At 47.9% G+C, this 25,330-nt stretch overlaps 1 protein-coding gene and 1 long non-coding RNA gene across 7 annotated transcripts in view; one reads left to right on the top strand and one right to left on the bottom strand.

Annotated features, from left to right (window-relative positions):
- The first annotated feature begins 2,035 nt into the window (after nt 1–2,035).
- Nucleotides 2,036–24,279, top strand: TICAM2 (toll like receptor adaptor molecule 2). 5 transcript variants are annotated; one of them, XM_029941574.1, is made up of 2 exons: nt 2,036–2,176; nt 21,439–24,279. In XM_029941574.1, exon 2 carries the CDS (start codon nt 21,498–21,500, stop codon nt 22,200–22,202), a length of 705 nt encoding a protein of 234 aa, XP_029797434.1. In that variant the 5' UTR covers nt 2,036–2,176; nt 21,439–21,497; the 3' UTR covers nt 22,203–24,279. The 5 variants fall into 5 exon arrangements, with proteins under 5 accessions (XP_029797434.1, XP_029797435.1, XP_029797436.1 ...); XM_029941575.1 differs by lacking the exon at nt 2,036–2,176 and adding an exon at nt 12,734–13,548; XM_029941576.1 differs by lacking the exon at nt 2,036–2,176 and adding an exon at nt 12,734–12,850.
- Nucleotides 13,105–25,330, bottom strand: part of LOC115293887 — a 40,117-nt gene continuing 27,891 nt past the window's right edge. For both annotated transcript variants that reach the window (XR_003909654.1, XR_003909653.1), the window contains exon 3: nt 13,105–13,527. This is a non-coding gene — a long non-coding RNA (uncharacterized LOC115293887). The remainder of the gene's footprint in view (nt 13,528–25,330) is intronic.

Consider the following 25,330-nt stretch of genomic DNA (forward strand, 5'->3'; position numbering starts at 1 on the left):
ACCAGGAGATCATGACCTGAGCTGAAGTCAGACACTTAACCGACTGAGCCAGTCAGGCGCCCAATCTCTTTAAATATCAGTCATTATTATTGTTTTGTATAGTCACCATTCATCCAGAATTACCCATATATTTGCCGTTGTTTTTGTTGTCTGTCCCTTGCTGTGTCTTTGCAGTACCATCCGGAATAAAGTGCAGTTCAGCTGTGGTAGATTCACTTCTTTATTTTATTTATTTTTATCTTTTTGGGGGCACCTGGGTGGCTCAGTCTGCTGAGCATCCGACTTCAGCTCAGGTCATGATCTTGCAGTTTGTGAATTCAAGCCCGCCATTGGGCTCTCTGCCGTCAGCACAGAGCCTGCTTTGGATCTTCTGTCTCCACCCCCACCTTTGCCCCTCCCCCATTTGTGCTCTCTCAAAAATAAATAAAATATTTTTAAAAATATATAAAAATGAATTATGAAGTTAGTAAATGAGTCTCCTGGAAAATTAAAAATAGCTGAAACTTAAAAATAGCTGAAAAGTCTGATGCTTAACCCACAGCCACCCAGGCACCCCACCAATCAGTATTCTTATGGTACCTTGTTTGTGTACCTAACTATTGCCCGTCTCTTGGACTAGACTGCAAAATCTCCATGAGGACTGGGACCATGTATCTTCTTGACCCTATATCCCTCCTGCCTGATACATAAACGATACTAAAGATTTGTAGCATAAATGGTGCACTTTCTTGAAATGTAATTTGAGATAATTTGGGGAGAAAATTCAAGTAATTAAACTGGTAACCAATTCAAAATATTGTCTTACTACACCACGTGAATATTTATGAAGAACAATGCAAACCTTGGAGCAATTTAAAATATAAAACGGAACAAGTGAAGTAAATTTGCCTTGGACACTGGTGACTCTGGATTGATTTATGTATGCCACGTGGGTGGTGAATGGGGAAATCAACGTTTATCTCACTTGTCATTAGTGGTATTTCAATGAAAACACTGAAAATCAGATGGGAAGAGTCAGACGAAGAAGTACAGACAGGAAGCTTTTGTCAGGGAATGGGAATTGACTATTCTATTCCGATAGAATTAAAAGAAATGGTGGTGGGGACCATTTCTGAACTGGGTTGATAGGGTATGCCTAGGATTGGGAGCTTGGGGCAGACAGGGTAGGATTAGGTATTTGGCTGTATACGGCTTTTTATGCTTCTGCTTTTTTGGTTTTCTCTTCATATTCAGCTGAGCTTCAGTCTGTTTCCAGTTGTGGCCAAACGACCCTAAAGAGGAAACTTTGTCAGGGTGGCTTTTTCGGGGAGGGGGTGATGCACCGCGCATCCCTGCCCAGGGATATAGCTGACGACAGCACTAGTCAGTGAAGGAGCCCCAGAGGGAAAGGAAAAGCCAAGGGACAGCGTGGGGGGACCGCGGGAGCGGCTGGATCTCGGGAAGGGTCTAGGGTTTGGATAAGCCCAGGGTTTCCTTCCTTCAGTGTTTAGGGGCTCCTCCTGTCTGGGAGGCATGGAGGCAGCGGCTGCACCCCTCACCCCAGCAGCCAGGTCTGTAGGGAGCAAACACAGCAGCGTCAACCGCACCCACGGCCTCCAAGCCCGGGCGACCGGGGACATTACAAAGCAGCGCAGAACACGTGCCCCTTTGCCTCAGTGACATTCCCACCCCCGCGCTCTTTTCCGCAGAGACCTAGGAAGGTTCCCGCGGGAACGACCGCCAGAGGCTCGCGTCCTAGCGCCTCTCCGGATGAAGCTGGAGCGCGGGACACGGACACCTGTCCTTCCAGGAGACAAGCGTGGAACTGTGGACATGGGCTCGCGAGGGCGGGGCCTGAGCGCGGGGCCGCGCGGAGGCGGTGGGCGTGGGCCCGTGAGGGGCGGGGCCTGTGCGCGGATTCGCGCGGGGGCGGTGGGCGTGGGCTCGCGAAGGACCGGGGCTGTGCGCGGGGGCAGTGGGCTTGGGCCCGCGAGGGGCGGGGCCGTGTGCCTGGTCAGCACGCTCCCTACGGGCTGCGCGGGGACGGTGGGCGTGGACCCGCGAGGGGCGGGGCCTGCGCGCCGGGCCTGACACCCTTCTCCCAGCGGCGTGCGGGGAAGTAGCCGCCCGCGGGGTCGCCTCGTGGGAGAGGAAGACTGGGGACCCGCGGGGTCCGGCGCGGGTCGCCGCACTGCAGGCGAGTAGAGGGTGTCGGGGCGGGAGCGGCGTTGGGGCGCGGGGCGAGTTTGGGGCTGGCCGGTGCGGCGCCGTCCCTTCGGTGGGCGCTTGACTCCCCTTGCAGGGAGAATCCGCTCACCCCCTTGACCCCCTTTGACCGGAAAACCCGTTTCTGGGGAAAACTTCAGGACAGAAGCAAGTGGCCGACAGGTTCTCCGTGAGCCTCTGCTGGACACGCACGGAACCAATGCCGAAACTTTCGGTTTTGGTTTTCGTAATTTGGCGTTTTGGCTAAAAGCTAATCTGGTTAAAAGGAATTTGGACTGGCAACTATGCGCTAGTTTGTAGGCAGTAAACTAAAAAATGTGTATTTTTCTTATATATTTAAAGATATATTTATATTTATTTATAGATTCGCTATTTTAACACTTGAAATACTATGTTGATTCTAAAGCTCTCCAACTCCATTTGATATTTAAATCGGAAAGTCGATGAGCAGGTAAAGAAAACTACCTTATCTCCTTTTGAAGCACAGTAAATGTCACTCGTGTGTCCAGCTGTATGGAACCTGAAGTATAAACGACGTTTGGACTGTTGAAGCATTGGCACCTCCTCTCTTGTCATTTGCTCCTCATGGTGTTATTTATTTATTTATTTATTTATTTATTTATTTATTTAACAAACATCTGCTGATAAATCTCGTCCTTAACACCTCCTAGACCAAACGTCTCTATTCTAGGTGCCCTCCTTTCTCTGCTCCCTTTCATTTACGAACAAAACACACAACAACACAGCTCTCTGAAAGACTTGCTTCCCAGTTTCTAGATCCACTCCTGTTTCCTCCACCCCCCTCATCTCAGTCAGGCTCCCCCCTTCCCCGCCTTGGGAAATCTAGCGTTTGTGCCAGTTTTCGCCTTACATGTCACAGTTGATTGCTTCCTTCTCGTCCATGTTTTTCCTTCAATTCACTTCCTGGTCACTACAGTCTCCTGCATTTCCTTCTGTCTCACTGGCCACTCCTTCTGTGTCTCTAGGTTTCTCTTTCTTTTGCCAGCCACTGAATGTTCAGAGTGCCACAGCACTCAGTACTTGGCTGTATTCTCTTTCTAGGCCTACTTTGTTCCAAGGCAATTTCTTTTTTTTTAAATTTTTTTAATGTTTATTTTTTGAGTGAGAGAGAGAGCAGGAGCTGAGGAGGGGCAGAGAGAGAGGGAGACACAGAATCTGAAGCAGGCTCCAGGCTCTGAGCTGTTATGAGAGCACAGAGGCTGACGCTGGGCTCGAACCCACGAACTGTGAGATCATGACCTGAGCCAAAGTTAACCGACTGAGCCATCCAGGCGCCCCTCCTAAGGCAATCTCTAACTGAAGGGGCAGTCTATGGCTATAAATAACATCTCTGATCTGACAACTTCCAAATGTTTAGCCTTAACTTTTCTGTCCTGAGTTCCAGACGCATAGCTCCAACTGTTTACTCAGCATCTCCACTTGAAAGTCTGATGGGCATTTAAATGTAGTGTGTCCAGGGGCGCCTGGGTGGCTCAGTCGGTTAAGGGTCCAACTTCCGCTCAGGTTATGATCTTCCATTTCACAAGTTCGAGCCCTGTGAACTGGGCCGACAGCTCAGAGCTTGGAGCCTGCTTCTCATCCTATGTCTTCCTCTCTCTCTAACCCCTCTCCCATTTGTTCTCTCTCTCTCCCTCTCAAAAATAAATAAAACATTAAAAATAAATGTAATGTGTCCAAACAGAATTCTAACACCTTAGCCACCCAGCCCTCCCTTGTGTGTTTCCCTCATTGACCCTCCTCATCACAGTAAATGTTACTGTCATTCATCGAGGCTGAAACTCTAGGAATCGTCCTGGACTCATCCTTTCAGCTCAGTCCCAACATCCCAGCACCCAGCAAGTTCTGTCACCTGTACCTTGAAAAGATATCTCAAGTCTGACCACATATCACTCCTTCTCTAACAAAACCACAATGCCTTCTTACTTAGATGACTGTAAGTCTCTGATTTGGTCTTCCTGTTTCTACCCTTTTTCCCCTAGAGGCTTTCTCCCAACAGTTGTGATTAAAAATATATATATGTAATCAGAACTTTCACTTCCCTTCAAACCTAGTAGCTTCTCATCAAAGTCAGAAAAACCGAGTTCTTACTATGGCTTCAATGCCCTATGTGATCTGACCTGGGACTCTGATCTCCTCCCTCACCTTCCCCCTTGCTGACCCCACTAGTGACACTGATCACGCTGCTGTTCTTTTTGCCTGTAGCGGGCTTGGCCCGACCCTCACAGGCGTCCACCTTCACCTTCTCTCGCCCCCCTATCAAAATACTATCCCAGGGGTTACTGCCTTTTTTGCCATTTTAACAGCCCTTTGCCAGTGACCTTTGGTGTGGGTTGCTGTTAGATACTGAATGTTAGTCTCCAGTATTCCACAAAGCGTGTGGTGCCTGTTATGTCCTTGCTGGTTGCAAGGGCTCTCATATTAAAAATGTGCCACCGTCGTTGTCTTGAGCCTCATTTTCATAAGATGTGCAGTTTGCAGTTTTTATGTTCAGCATTTTTAGAAACCGTTCTTCCTGGTTTGGAGATTTGCTGTTAAAGCCAGTTCTCATTTTTAAATATAGAAAATGAAAGAAAAATAGTTCATTTATCAAAAAGAATGTTCAGTAATTCCTTCTTCTTCTTCTCCTCCTCCTCTTTCTTCTTCTTCTTATTTTGGTCACTTCCCTGGTATCATTAGGCAACAGTAGCCTCTCATTTGGAGATATTTTGAATGGTACCAGAATAGGCAGTTTTTTAAAAATGTTTATTTTATTATTTGTTTTTCAGGAGAGACAGAGTGTGAGCAGGGGAGGAACAGAGAGAGAGAGGGAGACACAGAATCCAAAGCAGGCTCCAGGCTCTGAGAGCTGTCAGCACAGAGCCCGATGCAGGGCTTGAACCCATGAACCACGAGATCATGACCTGAGCCGCCATCGGATGCTTAACCGACTGGGCCACCCGTGCGCTCCAGGGTAGTTTTAATGGGAAGGAGAAACATGTAGGAGCATGTTCAGAGAATATTACACACGTTTTTAAGTTTTGTGGCGAGTAAACTACTATCAGAATATCAAGATTTTATAACAAAATTCAGTTCTCTTTTTGAAATAGGTGGGGATGGAAGTGAAAAATAATATTTTTATCTTTATGAAAAGCTATGGAGGATAAAAGGCCATTGATAATGCTTGTTTCTCATTTTTATCCAAGGAACGCGTTGTGTGATGTTAACACAGTATGTGTACCTCCTCCCCTCTTTCAAAAGAGAATTTAAAAATGTTCCCATTTCAGAATTGGGATTTCAGATGTGTGAATAAATACGTACAACAGAAGATGAAATAACATTTTTAAGTGAAGGCGTTTGGAGTAAAGAACAAAAAGAAGATGAGAGTAGGTGCGTTAAGAAGTCAGGAGTGAAGTTAAAACCAGAACGTCTGGGGCACCTCTGTGGTTCAGTCGGTTAAGCGTCCAACTTGGCTCAGGTCATAATCTCCTGGTTTGTGGGTTTGAACCCTGCATCGGGCTCTCTGCTGACAGTGCGGAGCCTGCTTGAGATTCTGACTCCTCTTCCCTGCCCCTCGCTGGCTTCCTCTCTGTATCTCTTTTAAAAACAAAATAAACTTAAAAAAAAAAATCAGAGGCGCACCTGGGTGGCTCAGTCAGTTAGGCTTACGACTTCAGCCTAAGTCACCATCTCACCAGTACCGAGTTCGAGCTCTGCTTCGGGTCTGTGCTGACAGCTCAGAGCCTGGAGCCTGCTTTGAATTCTGTGTCTCCCTCTCTCTGCCCCTCCCCCACTCACACTCTTGTCTCATTCTCTTAAGAATAAGTAAACAATTTAAAAACAATCAGAACCCCAGTCACAAGCTGCTCCGCGTCCAGCCCAGTCATTGACCTGGTGCTTCCCAGCAGCGACTCAAGAGGCTCCAGGACAAAACAGGCGGCCAGGATCTTGGCCAGGAAGATCCGTTTGTACTGTAATGCCCAAGATTTCAATATCACCCCAAAACCAGAAACCGCCAGGGAGACCGAGGCACGCATGTAAAAGCAAAGGGCATTTATTATTACGGCTCAGGCTCGCCGGGCCCAAGTTCGGTCTCACAGCCTTCACCAGCGCAGTGGATCCGTGCTGAGAGCCCCGAGCAGGGGCTGAGTAGGGTCTTTGTGGGGCTTAGGAAGGGGGAGTTACAAGAAATTGTGACATCCAATCATCATTGTACAACAGCATTGGCAGTAACTCTAACCATACACATTGTCCAGGGTGTTCGTTACTTTTGGCGGGACCCAATGACAACATTTAGGGTATCTTTGAAATCAACCAGTTACAGAGCGAGTTCAGGGTCTTATTCGGTGACTATCGGGTTAACTTTAACATTAGGTCACAGGGTCCTATCTAAAGTTCCCATCTGCAGATCTCACCCTTAGGAATGTGGGGAGAGGTAGCTGGCCTTTCCTGATTGGATACCGCAAAGTGGTCCCTTCTCTAGGCAATGTGTAACTGCCTAATGATTCCGGAGCGACTGACCTTAGGCCTAGTTTAGAGGGGAAACAAAGCCTGTCATGGCGTCTGTTTGGTTCAGCCTTACAGTGTATTTTTGTTTTTATACTGCATAGAAGTAAAAATGTCTTGATTGTTTCTGTTGTTTTATAAGTGACTAAACACTGACTTGCTTTAAGGACCTGTCGTAGGTCCTAGAGAGGTACACATTCTGCCTTCTGGTGCTTTACAATAAAATAGAAAACTGGAGGAGCCCTGTTTTGGTTTGGAATTAGGAAACCCAGACTCTTGGGAAGTTCAAATAGAGACTGAAAAACAGGCAAGCAAACAGTTAACCATGGAGATGGGCTAACCCCGTCTGGAATGTACTCAGAGGGCACATAAGGAATATACCATCTGTGCGTCAAGTTAACATGTATTTTGTTTTTTAAAACAAAATACAAAACCCGGAGCCCCTAGGTGGCTCAGTCCGTTAAGTGTCCGCCTTCGGCTCAGGTCATTATCTCGTGGTTCACGAGTTCAGGCCCTCCGTTGGGCTCTGTGCTGACAGCTCAGAGCCTGGAGCCTGCTTTGGAGTCTGTCTCCCTCTGTCTCTGCCCCTCCCCTGTTCACACTCTGTCTCTCTCTCTGTCTCTCTCTCTCTCTCTCTCTCTCTCTCTCTCTCTCTCATAAATAGACATTTTAAAAAATTAAAAATACAAAACCTGGAAAACCATTTATTACCAAAAACATTTTTTTCCGATTGCATTATCATTGTGGAAAAGGAAATACAAACAGTCAGATAGGCGTATGTAGACACATGTATGTTCCCACATCTACCACGCGCAGCTAACGAGTGATACCTTTTTGGCATACTTCTTTCCAGTCTGTTGTCTCTCTAATTTGTTTTGCAAAGCTGATAGCATTCTGCCCACGCTATTTTGTAGTCTACTCTTGTTCGCTTATTATGGAAACATTTTCTCAGGCCGTTAAAATTATTTCTGACAAACATTTTTAATGATTTAATAGCATTCAGTCACATGGCATCGTTTCTGTTGCCCTTCCCCAGGGTTTGGACAGTTTGACTGTTTGCCTCCCATAGAAGTTTGGCTAGCCTACAATACCATGTATGCGTTCCTAATAATAAAACAGAGCCTGATAACTCGCACTTCAAAATTGCAGTAATATGTTTCCATAGATCCTGTGACAGGAAAAAGCTGAGCGAGCTTGGGGAACCAAAAAAAAAAGACCATGTATAAGGGAGCGGGAGAAACAAGGGAGAGAGGCATGAGACAAGGTTGGAGCTGAAGGAGCCAGATCAGGCAGCATCTCATTTGTCCTGTTAAGAAATGTTGTAGGGAGGGCGCCTGGGTGGCTTAGTCACTTGAGCGTCCGGCTTCGGCTCAGGTCATGATCTCATGGTTCATGGGTTTGAGCCCCGTGTCAGACTCTGTGCTGACAGCTCAGAGCCTGGAGACTGCTTCAGATTCTTCTTGTCTTCCCCTCTCTCTGCCCCTTTCTTCCTCACTCTCTATCTCTCTCAAAAATAAATAGAACATTTTAATATTTATTTTTAAAACATTTTTAATTTTTTTATTTCGAGAGAGAGAGAGCGCACGCGCACAGGGGAAGGAGCAGAGAGAGAGGGAGACACAGAATATCAAGCAGGTTCCAAGCTCCGAGCTGTGAGCACAGAGGGCAGTGTGGGGCGCGAACTCAGGTACTGTGAGATCTTGACCTGAGCCGAAGTCAGACGCTCAACCAACTGAGCCACCCAGGGCGCCCCAATAGAACATTTTTAAAAATAAAGAAAAAAAAAAAAGAAATGTTGTGGGTGGTAACTAGACTTTTGAGGGTGATCACTTTGTAGCGTATATGGACGTTGAATTATAATGCTGTACGCCTGACCCTTACATAATTAAAACAGTTGTTCTGATTCTAAGAGCAGTGCGAAGCCCCTGCAGGTGTACATGGGGGTGATGTGATCAGGCAGGTGTGTTTGTAAAGATGAGCGGAGAAAGGATCCGACTGACCAGGAAGCGTATACCAGATCAGTTGGGAAGCAGTAGAACAATGTGAGATGTATTTTGGAGGTCGCATAGGCAGCACTTGGTGACAGCTTAGCAGTGAACAGCGCAGGAGAGGAAGGGGACCGTGTCAGTGAGGGTGCCGCTTACTGTAGCGAAGTCTGGGAAGATGAGGTGGAAGCACCTCCCAGGCCAGCCAGGAAATCAGAGCGCCTGCGGTACACGCCGTGAGAGAAGCGGACAGAGAACGTCTCCCGGAGCAGTAAGTACCTCCGCCTGGGGGGAATAGGAAATGCTTTCTGCCAACTATGACTATGATGCTTGAGACGTGTCTTGAAATGAATGCACCGTCTTCATATTCACCTCATTTTTAAAAATGTAACATAATCGCTCACTTAAAAAGTCAAGGTAGGGTGCCTGGGTGGCACAGTCAGTTGGGTGCCTGACTTCGGCTCAGGTTGTGATCTCATAGCTCGTGGGTTCGAGCCTCACACCGGGCTCTGTGCTAATAGCTCAGAGCCTGGAACCTGCTTCGGATTCTATGTCTCCATCTTTCTCTATCCTTACTCCCTTGTGTTTTTCTCTCTCTCTCTCTTTCTCAAAAATAAATAAATATACTTAAAAAAACCAAAATAAATAAAAAATCTAACAAGGTGTGTTGGGACTCCCTAGTTCCTATGCTATCTGAGTCAGTAATTTATGTGATAGATTAAAGAGCTCTCTGTGTAGGCGTCTCTCTAAATCTAAAAGACTATGTTAGTCTTGTATTTGGAACTGTCTCATTCGGTCATTTAGAGGGTATTCTTGAATGCTGGCTGTGTTAGAGACCTGGATACAGTGAACAAGACAGACTGCTTCCTTGTTCTGCTGAGGTTCACATTCTAGTGGGGAAAATGAGAGACCACGCCGATAATCATACATGTCACTAATCGTAGTTACGATTAGTGCTCTGAAACAGAGGTACAGGATGCTAGAGCCCATAACCCTAACTCCTTGTGTTTTTCTCTCTCTCTCTTTCTCAAAAATAAATAAATATACTTGCCAGCATGAGCGCAGTTACCTAAAATGAAAAATGCAGGCACTGGTTTACTTTGTAAATAAATAGGAGTGGGAGATTTTTGACAGTTAACCCTTTTACTTATATTGGCCTTTGCCATCCTTGTGGATTCTGTGCAGTCCTCAAAAGAAGAAAATAAATACATGACAGCCGATTCTCGGTGGTGATTTCAGGGTGCCTGGGTGGCTCAGTTGGCTAAGCACCGACTTCTTCTCACATCATGATCTCACAGTTCGTGAGTTCAAGTCCCACGTTGCGCTCTGTGCTGACAGCTCAGAGCCTGGAGCCTGCTTCGGATTGTGTGTCCCCCTCTCTCTCTGCTCCTCCCCTGGTCACACTCTGTCTCTCTTTCTCAGAAATAAACTTTAAAAAAAAATTATGTTATTTCAGTAGAAGACCAAGTGGCTTAAAATTCTACTCATTGTATTCCTGAAATTATTGAACACCTTAGTGGGATTTAAAAAATATTTCCAATGTAGGGACTGCTGGGTGGCCCAGTCTCTTAAGTGTACGACTTTGACTCAGGTCATGATCTCCCAGGTCATGAGTTTGAGCCCCGCATTGGACTCTGTGATGACAGCTCGAATGGAGCCTGTTTCAGATTCTGTGTCTCCCTCTCTCTTTGCTCTTCATCTACTCATTCTCTCTCTCTCTCAGAAATAAATATTAAAAAAAATATTCCCAATGTAAAGAAGTCAAAGAAAAGTCCACATGTGCCTCATCTGGCTGGCATAGGTCTGTTATTTTAGGTGACGGAGACTGATAGAGCTTGGCACTCCGAGGTTGTAGTTCAGGGAATTGCTGTAGCTCAGCCGACTTTTCTGGAAAAGGCCAGAGAGTAAATATCATAGGCTCTACGGGCCGTACAGTTTCTGTTGGAACTGCTCAACTCTGCCTCTCTAGCATGCAATAAACCATAGGCAGCACATCAGTGAATGTGCATGGCTTTGTGCCAATAAAACTGTGTTTACAAAAACAGGTGCCACGCCATGTTTTGCTGCTCACTTTTGCAGTCATGCTTGGTTGTGAATGTGGATGTTGTGTCCATCACAGTTTAGTAGCACAGACAGAACTTCCTCCGGCTGGTTGTCCCAGAAAGGTATGCATTGGAGGCTGTTACAAGAGTTACAGTATTGTTGGGAAGGTTGAAGAACTGGACTCTAGGTTGAGTTTCTAAGACCCGTAAGTACATCTGATCGGCAGAACTTGAGTTACGCCTGGAACCTTACCTTCCAGGGAGTCTAGAGAAGACAGCTTTTAGTCCTTGTGGTGCAGGCAGGACAGGAAGGTCCACCGGAAGGAGGGTGGAGTAAACGTTGGATGCGCGTACCTGCAGAGTCTGCTGCAGAACAGAACAGCCCTTTGGCTGCTTAACACGCATACTCCCCGCTGTCTTTCCACACTCACACTCCCGACAGCACTGCGCCAGCAGCCTGCAGTCTCCCAGTGTAATGAGCCACACCCCCCATAGAAACAGAGGGGCGCTCGCTCTGTCCCCGCAAGGCCTGTGGGTCACAGCATCATCTGCAGTGTTCATCACAGACGTCATCCCGGGACCTAGCACGCTCAGGTGTCACATGGTCTCTCTCCTTTCCTAGAGCGGAGAGGGTGGGTAGGAGAGGTCAAGCTGCCCAGGGACCAAGAGGCTAACAGGAAGCTCACGCCCCTGTTTTTTGTCTTCTATCTCTCTACCAGCACATTCCGTCTATTTCTAAGCATTCCAGATTTTCCCTTCTCATAATGAAATCCCCTCTGGACTCTGAGTTCCCTTGTAAGTCCTGGCCCCTCCTTCTTGGCCAGCTTGTCCCCACATCCCGTAGGTCTTGTCTCCTTTGGTGATGCCGCCATTCCTCTGTAATGGCCCCTGTGGACCTCAAGGTGCTAGCTGCTGTGGACGCTGAGCACTGCCTGAGGCACTCTCTTCCTTTGGCTCCTGGTACCGTCATGTGCCTGATTTTCCTGCTCCTCCATTGCCATTCCTCCCCCTCCTTTTTTTTTTAAGTTTATTTATTTTGAAAGTGAGAGAGCGAACGTGTGAATTAGGGAGGGGCAGAGAGAGAATCAGAAGCAGGCTCCATGCTGTCAGCTTGGAGCCCAGTGTGGGACTCAGCCCCGTGAGGGGTGAGATCATGACCTGAGCCAGAATCAGGAGCCGGAGGCTTAACCAGCTGAGCCACTGGCCCCCTCCTCCCCCTCCCCCTCCCCCTCCAGATGCCCCTCTGGCATTGGCTCTGTCTTCAGCACTCTGCTCTCATTCTACATATTCTCAGACGCTCAAGATTTGATCTCCTGGGTCTTGGACCTACACGCGTGAGTGCCTGGTGGCCAGCTCCTCTTCCAGGTCCCGGGACAAGCTCCCAGGGTCCCAGACTAGATGAATAGGTCACACCTCCCCCCTCCCCCACCCAGTTCACAACAGCAAATGGCAGCACGACCCACCCAGTTCCCCAGGGCTGCTTGGGAGGCATACCTGGTTTTTTCTCTGTGAGCCTCCCCCCGCCCCCCCGCCCCGTGACTCCCTGCATATCTTCGTGTCCCCTGTCACAGGGCTCTGCTCCATCGCCTAGATTATGGCAACAGCCTCTCAGCCCCTTGTTCTCCCCGTCCAGATCCTTAGACACCCCAGCCTGGTCTCCGTACCTGCAGCTGTGTTAACCTATCCTGAACAAGTCAGATCACGTCCCTCCCACTTACCACCTTCCAGGGGCTCTCTGTCCGACAGCACGCTCACATGCCAAGCCCCAAACAGTATGTTAGGCAGCTCCCTCACTAATCCTGTGTATCTCCATCCGTACCTCTTGCTGGTGCGGCCCCCCGCCCCCTGTATGTGTACTTGAGCTCTATGAACGCCTAGTATGAAATGATCCTCATGTACTTTGCTCTGCAGTGCCTCTGTGTTTTTGCGAAGGTTGTCCCCCTGCCTGCAAAGGGTCCCGTCCCTCAGCCTTACTCATGCAAGTGTCATTCTCTGCAGGTGTCCCTCCCGAGGCTTTCGTCGCACCTGTTGTCCTGGAGGAAGCACCAGCGCAGTGCATGTCTCCTCATTGTCTACTTACCCCGGCCTCACGTCCCGAAAACCCAGCAGGTCTTGGTACAGAGGAAGTTTTCCGCAGTACTTAATTATTAGCAAGGATGAAATGGAATTGAATGAGGGCGGACACCGCTGATTTTACGCGCATTCGCCACAAGATGGTGCTGTTCAGTTAGGGAAAAACCTTAAGAGACTCCAAGGCTGAAGGCTTCAAGCACTAGGTGCCTTAATCGTCGAAGTGTTACATTTCCGGGGCAGTAATCTCAGTAATAAGCTTTTTCGGGGGTAAATACATGGACACACCGAAAGGTGTATATGTTCTTGTATTTTATTATAAAATCGTTGCTGACCATTATTTCACTTACTGCTGTTTTGGGACCCTCTCTTCCCAGGTGGTCAAAATGTTTTAAAAATGCAAATATGAATTCCCAACTCTAGGGCAGCACTCCTTTAAGGAAGGTTGTAGTAGGGTTCTCTAGAGAAGGGGGCCGGTGGGTTGGATAGAGAGTGAGGGCAGGTGCATTTATTTTAGGGAGTTGGCTGGTGTGGTTGTGGGGCTCCAGGTCTGAAATCTGCAGGGCTGGAAACTCAGGCAAGAGTTGGTGTTGCACCTTGAGTCCAAAGGCTGGAAACTGAGGCACCACTTATGTGTCACCTCCTGGGAGACAGAACTCCTTCTCTGCATAACCTGAGTCCAGGTCGCCCTGGATTTATGATGGTGTTGCATCCTGATGAACCTGTCATAAATTGAACATATCGTAAGTCGAGAGCACATTAAAAAAGTTTTTGTTTTAAAGAGAGAGAGCGTGAGAGTGTGAGTGGGGAGGGGTAAAAAGAGAGGGAGACACAGAATCTGAAGCAGGCTCCAGGCTCTGAGCCATTGGCACAGAGTCCAGTGCAGGGCTTGAACCCACAGACGATGAGATCATGACCTGAGCCGAAGTTGGGCACCCAACCGCCCGAGCCATCCAGGCGCCCCAAGAGTGCATGTAGCACACCCCGCCCACCCCACATCGCGCAGCCTACCTTCAGCATGCTCGGAATCCTTACATCAGCCTACAGTTGGGAAAAAACAGGCACAAAGCCTGTTTTATCTTTTTAATTTCTTTTTTATCTATTTATTTTGAGAGAGAGCGCACGCCTGCAAGCAGGGAAAGGGCAGGGAGAGAGAGAATCCCAAGCAGACTCGGCCCTGTGAGCACAGAGCCCTACTTAAACCCTCGAACCTCAAGATCATAGCCCGAGCCAAGATCAAGAGTCTTAACCGACATTGGATCCCACCCCCGCCTCGCCTACACAGGGCTTCCCCCCACCAGTCCGCATGTGTTCCCTCCTGCCCTCCGGCGTCACCAAGCTGTACCTCTGCTGGCTGGCGGTCCCCTGTCCCAAGCCAACGGGCATCTTTGTCGCAGGTCCTTTTAGGGCTCCGTGCCCCCCCTCAGCTCTAACCCCCTTTTCTCCTTTATGGCGGAACGCTTCCAGGTCGCTCTCTATACTCAGTCTCGAACTCATTTTCTTTTCTTTGGAACCCTGTCCCGTGAGACACCCCTGCCCCCCTCACGTCTGACACCAGCCCACAGAAACCGCTCTCGTTGAATTCATGGCTCCTTCGGCAGCCTGTCCCGTCTAGCCTCTGGAGACACTGGAAGACACCTGTGCACTCTCTTTCCTTGATCCACTTCCTCCCCTTCGCTCCTGAGTCCGCGCCACACTCTCCTAGGACTCCTCCAGCCTTCCTGACCACTCACTTCTGTCTTCTTTGCTGGTCCTTTCTGTTCTTGACCTTACACTGTTGGAGTGCCCTAGGGCTCAGCCCTTGGACCCTTTCCTTTGTCCATCTATACTCATTCCCTTAACGGTCCCCTACAGTCTGTAGGTTTTAAATACGGTCTCTATACTTTGGGGCAGCTGAGTGGCTCAGTTGGGTAAGTGTCCGCCTCCTGATTTTGGCTCAGAATGTGATCCCACAGCTCATGAGTTTGAGCCCCGCATTGGGCTCTGCACTGTCAGTGCAGAGCCTGCTTGGAATTCTCTCTCGCCCACACCCCTTGCCCCTCCCCAGCGCGTGCTCTCTCTGTCTCTCTCAAAATAAATCAATAAATGTATAAACCTTAAATATAGTCTGTACACTGATAAAAGCCAAATACACATCTCCTGGCTGGAACTCTCCCCCAGACTCCTGTCTGTAATCTTTGCCAGCTCAGCTTCGTGAGCAAACCCCATCCATTCTGCCTCCACAATGTACTGCAGGTTCAGCCCCTTCTCACCACGTCCGCCGGCCCTAGGCCAGGCCACCACCATTTCCCACTGGGTCCTGCACCAGCGGGGAACAAGTGTCCTGCCTGTCTGCATCCTGTTCTCAGTCCTGCAGAAACCACAGTCTGGTGGGGGGCCCTCAGCTCACAACGCTCCTCTGGCATCCCCTCCCCATTGTCTCCTCCTTCTTTCTCTCTCTCTCTCTCTCTCTTTTTAAAATTTTTAATGTTTATTTTTGAGAGAGGCAGAGCATGAGTGGGGGAGGGGCAGAGAGAGAGGGAGACACAGAATCCGAAGCAGGCTCCAGGCTCCGAGCTGTCCTCACAGAGCCCAGCACAGGGCTTGAACCCATGAACTGTGAGATGATGATCTGAGCCGAAGTTGGATGCTCAACTGACTGAGCCGCCCGGGCGCCCCAGTGTCTCCTTTACGCCTTGCCATCGAGCCCCACTGTACCCCACCTCCCTTTGTTCCTTGAGCCTTAGGTGCTCCCGGCTTCAGAGCCAGGAGGCTCTTCCCCCAGATACCCACATGGCTTACATCCCTCACTGATGTCTTTATTTTTGTAAAATTTGTTTAGTGTTTATTCATTTATTTTGAGAATGAGAGAGAGCACACATGCAAGAGGCGGAGGGCAGAGAGAGAAACACACACAGAATCCGGGCAGGCTTCAGGCTCTGAGCCATCAGCACCGAGCCTGACGCGGGGCTCCAACCCACGAACTGGGACATCATGACCTGAGCCGAAGTCGGACGCTTAACCAACTGAGCCACCCAGGCGCCCTTGTTTGTACTTTTTAGATTCTGCCTCAGCATATCATCAAATTATAAATCCTCACTCGGCGCTCCTGAGGGGAAGGACCAGTTTAGTCAGAGGGCAGCCTGAGGTGTAACTCATAACCATCTAGAACAGAGCTCTGTGAGTGCTGTGGATTTTTAAAAATAGAGGGCAAAGCATTTCTCAAGGATGCCATGTGGACCAGGAATAAATACCACAAGAAAGAGAAGTGTCAAAACTCCCTCCTTCCCAAGCATGTCTGAAGGAATGTTCTGTGTCTCTATAGATCAGTTTGCGTTCTCTCGATTTTGATATAAATGGAATCAAAATCTGTACTTTTTTTTTTTTTGGTCTGGCTTCCTTCATACAACATAATTAGTTTGGGATTCATCCACGTCCGTGCGTTTATCAGCAGTTCATTCCTACGTACTGCTGAGTGCTACTCCGTGACAATGGGCATAAAACAGTTTTTCTCCATTCCTCTTGGTGAACATTTTTCATATCCTCCTTATTTCTGTAAACTGATAACTATATTGAAAGGTTTGGTTAGAGTCAGGCTAAACATTTTTGGCAAGACAACTTCTTGCATTATGCTGTGTGTATCACATCGAATTGTATCAGAAAGCACATAGCGGCTGATTGGGATCAGTAAGGCTGAGCATTTGATTGAGGGTGGTCAGTCTGTTACATCTTCGAATTTCATGTTACATTCATCGAATTTTCCATTTCAGATGCATTGGTTTTCATTCTGTTTGCTGCTGCTTTTTTTTTCTTAAATCTCCATAGCTCTGACATTTTTCAGATTGCTTTACTGTCATTGTACTACATTCTCCGATTTTTTTTCTCAAGCCTTTCCACCACGTTTAACTGATTTGCTTTTGATCTTGTCTCTTCCACTGGCTGCCTTTTCTATTTTTTCATCACAGTGTCGGACCCCTGATTTGTCCACAGTCTCTCTCTTCAGGGAATTCTGTTCTCTGGGCTTCGAGACGTTTGTTTCGTTGGTTGCCCGTTCTCCTTAGCGTGTCTTAGGGCGGTGCCGCTCAGAGCGCTGGCCTAGTAGGTGAAGCAGGCTCCGACGGTAAACTGTGCAGCTTTCTGCGTTGAAAAGAAGTCAGCTGAACTGGAAAGCACACCTAACCTGTTGTGTTGATTGACATCCTGGCACAGTGTCCCCGTCTGGTCCTGGACTGGCACCAGACATTTCAGAGCCGCCTGCTGGTCCATGGAGTAGCTCCACCCAGAGCGTGGGCCCTGGTTGTGTAAATGCTTCTTTAGCTTCTTTGTTATGTATGTAGTAGCCAGAATGGCCCATAACTCACACGGAGCCGGTTCTCAGCCATTCTGATCTTCACCAAAACCCTGAAAGTTACCAAGTAACTCGTACTAAAGCCACATGGTTTTTTTTAATAGCAGGGTGTTGGGATTTACATTCAGGAAGATTCTAGAGTACCTAGTCTTCTTTTTTCTTCAGTTTATTTATTTTGAGAGTGAGAGAGGGGAGGAGGTGGGCAGGGTGGGGGAGAGAGGGAATCCCAAGCAGGCTCCACACTGTCGGTGCAGAGCCTGATGTGGGGCTCGAACCCATGAACCATGAGATCATGACCTCAGCCCCCCAGGCATCCCCTCCAGAGCAGACAGTCTTCATGAAAATGGGTTTTTTTTGTCTTTTGCCTACTGTTCTTTATATTCTTTTTCATTTCCTGTCATCTGTATGCCTACTTGCCAAGAACGCTGATGTGTCATATTATCCTTTTCACCTTACTCCTATTTAATGTGGGGGATCCTGTGGGGACCCTCTTCTGCTAGGTCGGAGGTAGAAATATTCGGGACCCTCCTTCCTTCTTATCTAGGACCCACTGATCTTCCCCTTCAGAACTTCTGCTTCAGGGCTCCATTCTGAAGGGCTGAGTTTTTCCACCTCACTGTTGCCCTAAGGGGACGTGATTAGCTTGGTTGGGCTGTTGTCAAATGGCAACTGTAGCTTTGATCTCAGATCTTTCCTGGGAAGACTGGTGGGGGTGGGATGTCATCCTATCAGGTTAAAAGCAGACCCAGGAAAGTTTCCATCTTAGAGGAATTTGGCCAAACCTGTCCTTGTTACAAGTGCATTTGCCCTTTGATTGAGAAATCCCATTTGGGGGACTGACTCTGCAGATGAGCTCACGGGCACATCACGAAATGATGTGTCTTCTGAGCCGTTCTCTGCAGCATTGCCCATAATAGGATCCACTGGAAACAGCTCACATGCCTAGGAACACAGAACGATCGTGGTTGACCCACATGGTTGAGGATTTTGTTGTAAACAGGAGTGAGGAAATTATGCACTACGTGACCGCACTGCTGTTTCCCAGTATGTGTGTGTGTGTTTTATATACATACACATGTGTAAGTGATGACATATTTTTGTGATAAGGAAAGAAAAACAATATATATTCATAACAAAACAGAGGAAGGGTGCGGGAGAAACTAATACCCGTAGGAGGCCACGGGGGTCACGGGACGGATGAGGAAGACAGGATGAAGGTGAGAATTTTCACTCTAAAAACATCCTCAGAGTCATTACGTATTCCAGGCACTACCTTTTCTTTTAAAAAGCACACAAGAAAAAGTGTACACACAGGCATTTTTATTCCCGGGACCAGTGATTTCGTGGTCTTCTCCCCCACGGAGCCTTCACCCGCCTCCCATTTCACTGAGGGGAAGAAGATGTTTCCAGCCTCTGTCTGTCTGTCCCCGATGGGGAGGGGACCTACAGAGGGGTTCGTGGTCCCACGCCTGCCTTGTGTTGTGGGAAAGCCCTCTTGCAGGTGGAGGTCACTGGCGTGGCCTGCGCGCAGTCCCTTCTGTCCTTCCAGCCGTGAGAACCACAGCCCTGGATGGACACCGTTTGCTCATCTGGGAGTCCCTGGGGTGGTGGGTAAGGCAGATCTCTCTCTCTTCCCCTCGATCGGCTCCCACACCCGCCCTCCACATTACAGGTCACAGCGGAAGTTTTCCAGACACAGTCATTCAGGGGCTGGGTAGGAGGGCGTGGATGCTGAAACAGCACCCTCAGAGATTTCTGGAGGCTTTCGCTCTTTTCTGCTGACCAGTGTTTAAGAAAAATATGACACAAGGTTACAGTTCTTTTGTTCATTTATTTCTATTTATGCCAAGAGATTTCTTGCATCTGGTTTGACATATGATTTTATCCTAGTAATTTTGGAAACTTTTTATGAAAATCTGTTCTGTTCCTCCATGTGCACTTACCTGAGCTGCTAGGGATGAAGATGATGGTGTTAAATTGCTTTAACAAACTTACCTCCGGGAATATAAGCAGAGCTCATTTTAATTGACACCATAAATAGATTTTTCTAAACAGTTAATAACGGTTTTTTGGAATTGCAGTGTAATGGCGCACCTGGGGGGTGATTAAGCATCTGACTCTTGGTTTCGGTCAGGTCATAGTCTCACAGTTCTTGAATTCAAGCCTCGCATCTGGCTCTGTGCTGACAATGTGGAGCCTGCTTGGGATTCTCTCTCTCCCTCTCCCTTTGCCCCTCCCCTGCCTGAGCTCCCTCTCTTTCAAAAATGAAATGGCAGTGTAGTTAACATACCGTCTTGTGTCAGTTTCAGTCCGTTCCAGACCGTATTGACAATATAGTGAGCATAGTGAGTCAACAATTCGATACATCACTCAACAATGATTTTTTTATACAGGAGAAGCTTCTTGCTGCAGCTTTGCAGAGAAATGCCTTTTTTTTTTCCATCACACAACAACACAGTCAGCAGTTAATTCTAACCAGTGAAGAGATTCCACATTCACGCGGTTTTGCTCTGTGGGATGGATGTGCATGGCATTTTGGAGTTAACACTGTAGCTGTCGAGTAGAAGGTAAAGTGCGGACATACAGGAGGAGAAGCAGTCGCAGCGACTCCCGCACTGCTCAGGGGCCGTGACAAACCCTTTCTCTCCTTAAGTACGTTACAGAATTCTCTGTGTTTTCCCAAAAATGGTTTTCCACCATTTTTGCTGAATGGTTTTTTTCTAAACCTAAATTGTTTTAGTATATGTTTTCCATGTCATTGTGAATGTAAACCTAATTGTGTTCTTGATTTGCACTCTGGTCTTTGTTCATGAACCATACATTTTAAAACTCTGGAAAAGAGGGGCGCCTGGGTGGCTTACACAGTGAAGCAGCCGATTCTTGATTTCGTCTCAGGTCGTGATCTCACGGTTCCTGAGATCAAGCCCCGTGTCAGGCTCTGTGTTGACAGCACGGAGCCTGCTTGGGGCTATCTGTCTCTGTCTCTCTCTCTCTCAAAATAAATAAGCTTAAAAAATATATTTAAAAAGAGTCTGGAATAGAGCCTCTGAGCCTCTCTTTGAAAATATGGAACCCCCCTATCTGTTGTAAATTTCCTATCTTTTGATTAAAGAATCCTCCTTGAAACTGCGTTTTTGGGGGTCCTGTTAACAACATTGTCTGAAGATTTGTTTAAACTAGATTCACATCAAGTACTTTTCACAGCTGATCTAATTCTTCCACTATGAACGTATACTTTTTATTTTTTAAATTACAAAAAGTTTCAATGTTTTTATTTATTTTTGAGAGAGAGAGAGCACAAGCAGGGGCGGGGCAGAGAGAGAGAGGGAGACACAGAATCAGAAGCAGGCTCCAGGCTCTGAGCTGTCAGCCCAGAGCCAGATGTGAGACTCGAATTCATGAACCACAAGATCATGACTTAAGCTGAAGTCAGACGCTTAAGTGACTGAGCCACCCAGGTGTCCGTGAACTTAGAATTTTTAAAACAACAGAATGAGCATAGACTGTAATGATTTCTTGTTGATTTCTCTGGAGAAAATCACTAGCCCTTGTTTCCATATTCCTCACCCAGAGTGAGGTGTTAATTTTTCCCTAGATGAACCCTGAGGTTTCTGAAGTATTCCCAGGATGAGCTAGAGAAGGGCATTCCGTACTCTTCATAACCCTTACTGCTATTTCCCCACCAGCCCCGACACCAGGGCCTGAGCCCAGACACACCGAGAAGCTCTGAGCCAGTGAACCTGGACGTCACTGCCTTTGACGTTTCAGGTCTTCTTTGTGCTGAGTTAGCAGAGCTGGCAGCTAGTGCTTCAGGAAACGTGTGTTATGTTTTGTATTTGCGTTTGATACAAAAGTAAGTTTTATATTTAATATTTGAGTATCCTGTTGCGTTTGACTTTGCTGTTTCTGGTTTACACAAAAATTGGATAACGAAGAAGGTGGATTTAAACTTCGTATGGAGAGAGTGGTATGGGACCGTCTCAGTGAAATACCAAAGCGATTGACTTTATTCTGGAGGTTTACAGTGTGAACGTAATACCATTTAAGATGTCCAGATGTCTCCTGTTACATTACCCTGACGCTCTGTTGAACCCTCCCTTGACTTAACCTGCCGCAGCCCTTGTGATGTTCGTAAAAGACAGGGGTGCTCCTTGCTCCCAGATCTGATTGGCCTTTCTTTCTCAGGACCTATATATTATGATCTTTTCTGAGGTTTTCTGGTCGAATGAAGAACACATTTTCCATGTTTAATGTGTTGATCACATTTACAACCTTTTGTCTGCTTTGTTGTTTCTTCTCTTTCTAGAATGAAAAAAGACGTTGGGGAAGAAGTGAAGCCCTCCTGTCCTGACTTGGATACTGATAATGGGGGTCGGGAGGTCTAAAACAGACCCCTGCCCTCTCTCTCTGCCCTGGGGTAAAAGCCCGGGTGTGGACATGAGTCAGAGACCTCACGAGGCAGAGTCCAAGAGGTCCGAGGACATCTCCCTGCACGCTGTTGCCGAGCGGAGCCCTGGCGCCCCGCCGCCTGCTGGGGAGCGGGAGGGCCCTGGGGCCACAGAAGAGGCGGCGGAAGAGGAGGAAGAGGAGGTGTTCCTCAAGTTTGTCATACTGCACGCGGAAGACGACACGGACGAAGCCCTCAGAGTCCAGAATCTGCTGCAGAATGACTTCGGCATCAGACCCGGAATAGTCTTCGCCGAGATGCCGTGCGGCAGACAGCACCTGCAGAACCTGGATGACGCCGTCAACGGGTCTGCCTGGACCATCTTACTGTTGACCGAGAACTTTCTAAGAGACACCTGGTGTAAGTTCCAGTTCTACACGTCCCTGATGAACTCCGTCAACAGGCAGCACAAGTACAACTCCGTCATACCCCTGCGGCCCCTGAACAACCCCCTGCCCCGAGAAAGGACCCCCTTTGCTCTGCGAACCATCAACGCCCTGGAAGAAGAGAGCCGTGGCTTTCCTACCCAGGTGGAGAGGATCTTCCAGGAGTCTGTGTATAAGGTCCAGCAGTCTATATGGAAAGAGACCAGAACCACCCCGCAAAGGCAGTCGATTGCCTGAGATGGAACCGCCCCCTTGCCCCCATGGCTGCTCTTGTTCTCTGGAACAAATGACTCTCCTTCCCTCGAGAAAACACATTCCTGGCGAGGAGTTAAATGAAAGCGAGCCTGGCTCTTCCAGAAACCTAAGAACACCAAGAAGGCCAGGCTTCTCTGGGACACTGTGCAGACCTGAGGTCTGTGGTGGCATTGTTTCGGTAAGCCGGAGATTGTCAGAGTTTCAAGGACGTTCCTGTCACGGTTCTCCTTAGTTCACGAATATCCCAGAGGATTAGCTTTAACTCCTGTTCCTTGCGGCAGCCCTTGAACCCAAACTTACAGGGTGGGCATTGTCAAAATAACGGTAACGCTTGCATTTTGTTCTCCAAGGACACGCGGAAGAAAACGTCCCCGGGAGATCTGAGCTCCCTCACTCTTGAGGGTCCTCCCAGAAATGTTGCAGCTGAGCGTGCCTGGCGTGGCCACCCAGAAGGATGGAGAGCCCCGAGGGAACATTTAGGATGTTGAATCATGATAAATAGGAAATTAAGAGCAGATACAGCCGTGGTGGGGCTTTATTATTTTTTTTTAAAGAATCCAATCAGATGAGTTTTTGCTTTGTGCTGGAATTTGGTTATTTGGAGTCGGACGCGCTACCATTGCGCTACGAGGTCACAGGAATTTGGTTATTTGGAGACCGGGCCTACCACTGAGTAGTAACGACATTTGATGGCATCCTGGTTAGGAACTCCAGGGAGCCATGTCACCATGTCCCCTGGAGTGTCCTTGGCCAGATGTTCTCCTTAATCTCTCTTACAGCAGTCTTTAAAAATTCCTATGGAGGGTGCGTCTAGGTGGCTCAGTTGGTTGAGCATCCAACTTTGGCTCAGGTCACGATCTCACCATTTGTGGGTTTGAGCCCTGCATTAGACTCTCCATTGTCAGGACGGGGCCTACGTCGAATCCTTTGTCTCTCCCCTGTTCATGCTGTCTCTCTCTCAAAAATAAATAAACATCAAAAAATAATTTAAAAAGAACTTCCGGTCACAGTCCTCTACCCAGGAAGTATTTCCCAGTGGGGTGACAAGAGTAGTCTGACTGTGCGTGCATGCGTGCAGGTTGTAGACTAGTTGTGGACTCGGGGTGGAAGTAGGAGACCTCCCAGCAAGGCAGAGAGGCCCACCCGGCCCTGCTCCTTCCTCTCATGCCCCGCTGCGCCTGAACAAGAGCCATCAGCTCCAGGCTGGGGACAGGGTGGAGGGTGAATCACGTCACGTCGTGATGGGGAAAGCCCCCCACAGGGGGATCAGGAGACGTGGTTCCAGTCTGGTCTCTGCCACCCAGGCTGAATGTGACCCTACCTCCTTTATCTGTGCAATGAAAGGGTTGAATTGATGCCTCTGTAAAGGCCTTTGTCCTCTCCCAGTGTGTGACCAGCTAGGAACCAGAAAAGCAAACAAGCAAAAAAAAAAAAATGTGTAATGTGATGGGTAATAATTTGCGGGAGGCTTTAGATACACTTACAAATGAAAGGTTATCCTGAGGTGTTGACAGCATAGTTGCTTTCTGATGCTATCTGTTCACACTTTTATCGTCCCCAAAGAAGGCCAATCCATGCTTCCCCGGATCCTTTTAAAATCCATTTTCTATGGGGACCGTTGAGCAAAGACCTTCTGCCCCATTTTTCTTTCTCCTTACCCTCACTTTTCCGCACCTCTTACGAGTACAGGGGGTCGGCGCGCATCTTTCTGCATCCGCCTCTCCATAGCCGTGACCGAATGTTCCCTGAGGAGCTTCTCCCATAATCCAGCAAGGAAGTCAGACCTCCTGCTTTGCTAGTCCTTCCTGAAGAGGAGATTGTTTTCATGGCACGGGGACAGTTGCTTTACTTGAAGTCCTTTTCTATCATAGTAGCTTACTTACTCACTCTTTCCATCTTAATAATGAGTATGTAGATGGATTTTTAACCAAGCAGCTTCACGTATCTCTGATTTCATACACTAAAAAATCGTTAGCCACTCACCCTTCACGCTTATTACCAGAGTTGGAGCTCCTGATGCTGGATGGTGTTTTGCTTAAATAAATGCTTTTATTCTTTACCCTTGACTATACTTGATTATTTCCAACTCCGGGGAAGGTCCTGGAAAAGTGTTTTTGAAACGAGGCATCCATCTGTGCTTCTCCTCAGAGCACAAGGCACCATGTCTCAGTCATTTTGGAGTTACATGTATTCTTTATGATGAAGAAGAATGTTACGTCCTGAATAACTATTTGTTGAAATGAACAGCTGTGAAAAGAATTCCTGGGGTGCCTGGCCGGCACCGTCAGTCGAGCACCCAACTCCTGATTTTGATGCAGGTCATGCATGATCTTGCGGTTGTGGGATCAAGCCCCGCACACACAGCTTGCTTGGGATTCTCTCTCTGCCACACTCTCTGCCCCTCCCCCATGGCATGCGCCTGCACACTCCCAAAACAAAAAGAAAAAAGTTAACAAAATAACTGAAGGGAGGATGAAAAGAATGAAAGGTGTGTCATTAGTTGCACATTTGTGCATGTGTGAATGTAAATATAGATTATCTTTACACATGCACGTGCGTGTACACGCACACGCAAAAATTCTGTAACATTTTGCTACATGCTGGAGCCTTTCCGTCTTGAGTTCTCTCTGGGCCTCATTGCCCACCTGGGAGCTTCACACAAGATTCACACAAGAACCTGAGTTGTACCTTCGAGGCCGGTTGGGGTTCTTCCAGCTGTAAGACACGGAAGATCCAGTGGCCCATGACCTACACCAAAAGGTAAACTTCTCGAACTTTACATTCTCTTAAGGTATGGTGTCTCCAGGGTGTCATTAAAAACCCAAGTTCTTCTACACAATGGAATATTATTCCACCTTAAATTCTGAGGTGCCTGGGTGACTTAGTTGGTTGAGTGTCTGGCTCTTGATTTAGGCTCGGGTCATGATCCCAGGGTCATGGGATCTAGCCCTGCATCAGGCTCGGTGCTGAGTGTGGAGCCTGCTTAGGATTCTCTCTGTCTCTGTCTCTCTCCCTCTTTCCCTACCCTACTCACACACACTCTTTCTCTCTCTGAAATAAAAAATAAATTCTGATACAATGCTACATTAGATGAATTTGAAAACATGGTA

Source organism: Suricata suricatta, chromosome 6 (genome assembly GCF_006229205.1).
Source record: "Suricata suricatta isolate VVHF042 chromosome 6, meerkat_22Aug2017_6uvM2_HiC, whole genome shotgun sequence".
NCBI classification, from domain to species: domain Eukaryota; kingdom Metazoa; phylum Chordata; class Mammalia; order Carnivora; family Herpestidae; genus Suricata; species Suricata suricatta.